General features: G+C 39.5%; 1 protein-coding gene across 7 annotated transcripts in view; it reads left to right on the top strand.

Annotated features, from left to right (window-relative positions):
* Positions 1-5,000: 5,000 nt before the first annotated feature.
* Positions 5,001-8,152, top strand: part of CNTNAP4 (contactin associated protein family member 4) — a gene marked incomplete at both ends in the record, with an annotated part of 267,275 nt that continues 264,123 nt past the window's right edge. For all 7 annotated transcript variants that reach the window (XM_079723325.1, XM_079723327.1, XM_079723328.1 and 4 more), the window contains one exon: positions 5,001-5,085. In XM_079723325.1, the coding sequence (XP_079579451.1) occupies positions 5,001-5,085 (85 nt within the window). The remainder of the gene's footprint in view (positions 5,086-8,152) is intronic.

Raw genomic sequence — 8,152 nt, 5'->3', positions numbered from 1 at the left:
GGGAGAGGCCACAACAGTGAGAGGCCCACGTACCGCAAAAGACAAAACAAAACAAAACAAAAAAACCGAAGGCACTTTTTGGCCAACCCAATATAATCTTCTGAAGAGAGTAGCCAGTGTTGCCTATAATTTGTATCTCTATTTGCAAATTGTCTTTATTATGTAAGGGTTGTGTCAAGTGAGATGTTAATAGGAAGTGCACCTGCTAGAGCTTTGGGTGTTTGCAAACTTGCAAAACTCAATATGTGTGTTATTATGGAAGTCATCACTTACCCTATTTGTAACATACTGATTAAAAGGGAAAACAAAATAGTAACACTTAGGGCATATAAAGATCGCTCGTGAAAAGTGCATTTATGTTACAGAATGTCAAGTCTCTTAACTGAAAATGTAATACAAAATAAAAGTAAATGCCATTAATAAAATATTAACTTGATAAAGTTTCAATCCCAACAGTGACAACAATGAATATTCTTATATGTTGACTGTTAGGGCAAAGAAAACATTGTTTATATCCAATATAAATATATTTGGGAAGGGGCTTTTGGCAAAAATGTTCTTACCTCATAAATAGGTTTCTGAGACCAATTTCAATGTGTATGGTGTCCCCCACACCAGTAAGCAATTCTCAGACACCAGCAGAGTGTCCAGAGATTGCATCAGATTCCACATGTTAAGGGTTCAGCCTACAAGACTGTCATCCTGTCCCCACTGCAGACTCCAGTCATGAGTCCAGGTTTTTCACCAGTGCTTCTGACTGACCCAGCTATAAATCAGAGGTTCCCATGAAGGGTTCAAGGTCCCCAAGGAGGGTTCAATTAATTTGCTAGAGTGGCTCCCAGGACTCAGAGAAACATTTTACTTACTAGGTCAATGGTTTATTATAAAAGGATATAACTCAGGAACAATCAGAAGGAAGAGATGCATTAGAGCAAGCTATGGAGACGGGCATGGAGCTTCCATGCCCCCTCCAGGAGCACCACTGTCGCGGCATCGCTACGTGTTCACAAACCTAGGAGCTCTCAGAATCCTGTCCTTTTGAATGTTTATGGAAGCTTTAATTACATAAGCATGATTGATTCAACTTCTAGCCCCCTTCTCTCCCTGGAGGTCAGGGGGTGGGACTGAAAGTTCCAGTCTTCTAACCACATGATTGGTTCTCCTGGCAACCAGCCCCCATCATTAGGTGCTTCCAGAAGTCACCTATTCACATATCACAAGACACCTTTACCACTGTCTACACTTAGGAAATTCCAAGGTTTGGGGGGGTCCTGAGCCAGGAACTGTGGAGGAAGACCAAGCATATATATAAGAAAAATATATTTGGTCATTCAGATGACCAAAATATATTTCTCATAAATCACAAAAAGAATAAATTTTGAGTAGCAACATCAACAAAATTGCAAAATAGGAAGCCCAGCCTCTTCTTCCCCTAGGGAGACATCCACAAACCAATTGCCTTTGTAAGAAATCCAGAAACCAGTTAAGAGGTTCAGGCACCAGATAACACAATTCGCATGAATAAGAGAAACAAAGGAGTTGCATCTTAATCTCTTTCTAGTCTTTTGATGTGACTTTGTTCCACTATGACCCGATGATCCTTTTCCAATCCAAAGGACAGTCCAGGAGCCTCTGTGCACACTGTGGTGGGCCATACAGTTCTCTGGCAAGTTGTACCAAGAGGAAATTGAAAGCCTTATTTTACAAATTGGAACATTTTGGTTTGATTTATAATGCTTTCTCAGACAGGGTCTGGCCCATAATATGCATACGCCAAACCTGAAGCACCAGCAGTTGTTTTTATCTTAATCGGTGGAAAATGTAACCACAAATGCATACACAGGGAGAAATGATTTGTGACGTCTGAATCAGCAGTACAGTAATGTGCAAAATTAGGTCTCTACACTTCTCTGATTTTTCCCATTCAGACTCTTTTTTTTTTTTTTTCTCCCTGACATTAAGCACCACTGTTAATGGTAGAGAGGAAGAAAAGAAGCACAAGTCAGTAGGTCTTGGTAACCATCCCTTTTCTGCCACCAATGAGTCATGTCCCTCTGGGAAGTCCGTAACTCCTCTCCTCCTCAGATTTCTCATCTGTGCAAAGTCAGCTGTAATAATACAGTGATTACAAGAACAACATTGATTGTCTAACTCTCAGGGGCTTTCACTTTACAAGCATTGTCTCAGCCATGAGGGTGATACTGTACCTGTCCTTGGTTCACAGATGAGAAAACTAAGAATCAGGGATGATATGCAGCTTGCTCACCAGGCAGGCTGGTTGGAGGTGGCGCTGGAGCAGACCTTGAACCTGGGCTACCAGACTCCAACACTGCCTGCTCAAACCACTACTCTGTACAGTCAGCATGCAGATATCTAAGGCCAGTGAGTAATTGTGGACCCACTAAGTGTTAGGCACTCAGTGGGGGTTGTCACACATTATATCACAATGGCTCTTTAGTCATTATTCTCTTACTTCTTAAGAAAAGGAAATCGAAGACCAGAGTAAATGAGTCATTTAATCAGAACCACAGTGAAAGCTGAATTCATATCTGGGCTTCTCTGTTTATAATGTCTAAACTCTCTCCACTGCATCATGTGGTCCATGTGGCTCTCTCTCCTCTGTGGCCATCAGGCAGGGTCTGGTGGTGCAATGGCTTGAAATACTCAGGTATTTTATTCAGTGCCAGCCTCCAACTCATTCTATTACCATAGCCCATTGATATGGAAAAATCCATCTTTAACGGTTGCTATGAAAATTTACACTTTGTCCTAAAGAAGTTATTATTGCCAGGAAAGGTTCAATTATTTTTCATTTTTGGTATGTGTACTGATCCTTTTAAAATGCATTCTCTAATTTATTTTATGGGAACAATTTTAAGTATAAAGTTTTAAAAGGAAGACAACTTTTCTCTTCTGGAGAGCCTGAGACCCGTTCCCTCTGTGTGGAGTCATTGAAGGAAATACTTTCAGAGCTTTGCAGACCAGAATACCGAGCCTACTCACCGTGGCACTTCGGACATACTGCTTAACTTTGCTGAGGCTCAATCTATTTGTCTGTTAAATGGGCACAATGATATTTCCCTCAAAGATTGCTCTAATAATTTAATTAGATAACAAGTGGCATGTAATATGTGTTCAACAATATTTAATCCCCTTCAATAATTACTTAACAGAAATTGTCAATTTATATCTGCTTTTGCTTAACATGTTATGTTTGAAAATGACAAAATCAGGGACATAGGCCTAGAAATACAGAGTAAACACTCGAACAATGACCTTTCTTTTCCTCTGCTTTTTTTTTTTTTTTTTTTTTTTAAGGGCTTCAGGTTTTCACTGCCTTTGACAGAGGTCAGGAAGGAGCTGTACTCTTATGTGAAGGGCAACAAGTCCTAGGGTGAGAGCAGTAAAACGGGGGTCAGAAAAACAAAGTTCAATCAGTGCTTTATTTACTAACTCTATGATCTCCTCAAATCATTTGAATTCCCTGTTCTTGTTTTCTCATCTGCAAAATAGGGAAATTAAAAATATCTATTCTGCTTTGTTTGTAGGCAAGAGCTAGCTCTTATGGTGAATGCTTCTGTCATTTCCCCCTTATTTCATTCACTCTATAGCAAGGTTGCTGCTGCTGAATGCTTATGTTTCTTCTAATTTGTTATCACCAAGAAGTGCTTGAGAACCTCAGCGTTCCTATTGTTATAAAATTTAGCACATTCTAAGTTAAATATCTTGACATTTATTTTGAAGAGCTTATTTATCCTTCTGTGACACCATGTTATACACTTATCATTATGTGATACTAGCTCCATTATTTAAATACTTTAATATTCTATTCAAGAACTGGCAGTATCCATGGATCAGCCATTTGAAGAGTAATTTTTCTGTAGCTGGTGACCTTCTGAATTCAACTTTACTCCTCTCACCTTTAGGCCCTTTGAATTACATCTTTATATTGTTTAGGAGGTTTGGTGTGAGTGTGAGTGTGTGTGTGTGTGTTTTGGGGGGGCCCTTTCTTCAGTGTCCCATCATTTTTATTTTTGGGCCTTTTGGGAATTATTATTAAAGAATTTGATTGTAGAATGCACTGTGTATTCACAGCCTGAAGCATTCATCAAAATAGATCTATCCAAAGCATTCAGTTTGTGGATTTGTACTCCTGATGCACTAAAATAAGAAATGTTAATTTCTTGCAGACTATTACTAGATGATTTTAAATATCTGCCAAACAGGAATGTCTGTTTCCTTGTGAGGCATTTCCATAATAAAATCCTGGCACCATAGCTGAAGAGGATAATTTTATATAAACAGAGAAAAACAACAGCAAGTATTTTCCCCAAGGACAGTTTTAGCTACCATTTACCAATGCTGCTTAGTTACTTCTGTCTCATTTTATGCTTTTGTTTTGAAACAAAACACAATTTTACCTGGATGCACTCCCAGATAATCAGGAATTAGCTCAGTATGTTGACTGGCTCTGCTGAAGGCAAGACCTCCAGAAAATCAGGAGGCTCCACCGCCTCGCCCGTCCCCCCACGGACATCTCCAGAGGGGAGAAAAGGGTTAAGGATTATTGAAGAATAGAGGAGAGGGGAGGGAGCCCCGAGGAGGCCCAGGAGCCGCAGGCCTCGCCTCCAAGTCCAGCTTTCATCAGCAGCGCAGCGCACGGCGGAGCTCTGAGCGCTGCTGTGAATTTGGAGGAGGGACGCTGCTGCTGCCAATTTCTGGGACCACGGCTGCGAGGAGTGGGCGTGGCCTCGGCTGTGTGGATGCTCGTTCGGAAAGATGCTGAGCGCTTTTCAGTGAGCAGTCAGGGCTGTGGTGTGTGTGTTGGTGTGTGTGTGAGAAAGAGAGAGGGAGAGAGAGAAGGAAGAGGAGGAGGTAGAGAGACCAAGAGACCCAGAGGTGCTGAAAATCCAGACAGAGCTGGGAGACAGACTGAGAGCGGGACTGGAGCCCTCGGAGAGCCACTCAAGATCTTTTGGGGGAGCCCAGTGAATGTGAACATGAGGCCTGTCACCGGAGCTATTCTCAAGACGCTACTTCTGTTATCTACTCCAAACTGGAACAGGGTTTTAGCTGGGAATTCCTGTAAGTATACAGCAAATGATTTAGAACTTGAAGGGGGCCTCTCTGCAAAACTTTAATTCTGTTGTTTTTTATGATTATTATTTGCAGCTGGAATTGCTGCAAAGCACATTGCTATAAATGAAGCACCCCTTAAAATCTTGCAAATACGACTGGGTTTACACATGTCTTTCCTCTTGGTCAGTTCAGAATATGCAAAGTATCGTTTCTCTTTTTGTCTATGAGCAGAATCTTGTCCTCTTTGTGTATTCATTGAGAACACTCAAGTTCTAGTAAAACATTAAATCGTCATCTTAATCACGGAATAGCCTGTGAATGTCTTCGTTTCTTCCCTTTTTTAGGTTTACTGAATTTTATTGGAATTATGTCTAACAGGGAAACAACTGGCAGACTTTACATTATGCTACATTAGCTTAGATTTCTGAAGTTTGCAATTTGGCAGACTGATAGCTGGCTGCATCTTTAAAATGATGCCAGGATAATAACTGAAATGTACTGCAGAATTCAGGGGCAGAATTGGTAGAGGTGAACCTCAGTATTAGGAACTGTGCCCTCACTGCCACCAGAATGAGACTTGAACACTGCTGAAAGAGGGGGCTTGATTCCTACATCTTGCTTAAAGAAATACATTCAGGTGCTTTTTTCAAAAGTATTATTTTTGAATTTTTAACTTTATAAATTTGTGATTGAATATTCTGAGTTAATGGTCCCAGGGAAGATTTATTAAGACCTTATTTCTAATTTAAGTATCATCCAAAATAATTTGAAAGAGGTCCCTTCACCCACTTTTTATTAGAGATAAGGAAAAGTTTGAAAAGTTACATTTGGCCTAAAATCTCTAAATGGGAGAATTTCCCCCTCCCTGATGAACGATCAACAAGCTCAGCAAATACAACTTTTTCTCTCTTTCTTGGACTTTAAAGGAAAAGCTCATCTGCTTTTCAAGAAAGGGCTCTGAGGCCTGATCAGGAACTTATGTCACTACAGTTAAAGCAGGTTTAGGTTTGGGGGACAAAATAAGCCAGTAACCAGGCATTTGCTATGGCACATCCCTTGAGTGCGCTAAAGCCCTCTGATGTGGGAAGAACATTATAAATGACCTTACTGGCACAAGCCAAATGCTCATTTACATTGAAGGGCCACTGTGATTCCGTGCTTCCATTCAGTATTAGCTCATTTAATGGTGTGGTATATCTATCACTCTGAAAGAAGAGAACTTCACTCAGATGCTGCACTGTGTTTTAGCTTCTGTTTTAATTTGGGGGTGTAAGAATCCCATGAGTCAATAAAATGTGCATATTTTCATCTAATCAAAATCTTGGAATGCTGTAATAGTAGCATTTGACCAACATTACAACAAACAAACAATAACAACACAGACCCCCTCCCACACACACACAGAGAAAGTTTTGTAGAAAACGCATAAGTAATTCATCGTCCAACTAACGAAGTTCAGCAAAAAAGGAAGCGCTAGAGGTCACTCTTACAATGTAAAGCACATCATTTGAAGCATCCTTCCCTTAAGAAAAGCAGAGCTTAAGTCTGGCCTAGAGGCAGTCTTGTCTTTCCAATATGCTGACTGTTTGAGTTTATCATTGATTGATGTGACTGACTGGGCTATAGTTGTGTACATTTGTTTATTTTCTTGAAGTCCAATAAAAGGCAGATCGAAATTCAGTAGCTTCTTTGTAATATATCTTCTTCAAAGGAAAGATGAGCTGCTGAGAAGATCTGAGGAGAGCAGAATATTCATGGGTGCTTAGCTCTGGCTGGGCCTCTCCTGACACTTAAAATTTCAATCCTGATTCTGTATTCTTTTAGCCTTGGTTTATTCTTCAGGAAGTAGTTTAATGCTCTTTTAAACATTTGATTAACTTAACCTATAGCATTTTAAATTATTAGGAACATTTAAATATTAAAGTTGGAATTCTTGGTTACCATATGTTTTAAGAGTTGACTGTTCTTCAAGTGTCATGTATGTAGTTAAATGACTTCAGATAATTAAAGGTGCATTTAGTAATTTCTTGTTACTATCACATTGACAGTATGATTTGCAGAAGTAGATATAAAACAAAAAAATTCATTTCCCAAGTTTTATTTCATTAGTATTTTGTGGGGGGCAAAGAAAGCAAGGTACTTATTACCAAGTTCTGGTACTCCATGTGTTGTATCTTTTTTGGTGGAACAAGTCTGTATGTTTACCAGCAAGGTTGTAATTCAGCATAGTGACAAGTGACCATCAACCAGCGTAAGTGTTTTTAAAGTATTATAATAGCTCCAGTAATTCTTTTGGACAAGACTTTATATTAAAACATGAATCAATCTTGAACACCAGTATTAAAGTCAGGGAGAACTGAATAAAAATAAAGGAAATTAAAGGTCAGTCTCTCGGGTGAATACAAAGACTTTTTCCCTCTATCTGTTTACAGCTGATTCACCAGGAGCAAATCTGCTATCCACTGAGTCAGCCCAAGACTGCCCAAGGCCGTCAGTACGAAAGCTTTCATGGGACAGGACTCTATACACCAGGGACAGCTCAGGGATTAGGTACACTTTAATTTGAATGTTAGTTGATCTAATTAATCAACAGGGTAACTTTACATTAGAAGGTTTCCATGCAAACACACACGCACACATACATGTTCATGTGTATCTATGTGTGTGTGTGTGTGAACATAGGTATATATTTATATAAAGGTGTATAAACCACTAGATGCATGTGCTTGCACATCTTTGGTGACTGCTGACTCCTCTTCTGACTAAAGATGAAAAACATTGAATGGACCACATTCTTTGGCTATTAGCACCCTACCTGACATTTCAAAAGCATTGAACTAGCCCCAGGTCTTTCCTCCTTGTTCTGGTCAAGGTGTTATTATATTGAAGGGTTCCTTCTGTGAAAGTTTAGAGACAGATCCTCCTAGTATGGCTTGCTCTTTGATAAGCTGCACAGGCTGTTGTTGGTTTCTTCACTTGCAAGTAAGATACATGCACTGAAAAGGGAGTCATCTCTTTATTTTTTTAAATTATTTTTTTAAATATTTATTTTCAGTTATTTATTTATTTTGGT

This window comes from Hyperoodon ampullatus (genome assembly GCF_949752795.1).
Source record: "Hyperoodon ampullatus genome assembly, chromosome: 18".
NCBI classification, from domain to species: domain Eukaryota; kingdom Metazoa; phylum Chordata; class Mammalia; order Artiodactyla; family Ziphiidae; genus Hyperoodon; species Hyperoodon ampullatus.
This window is presented reverse-complemented; position numbering and strand designations above follow the sequence as displayed.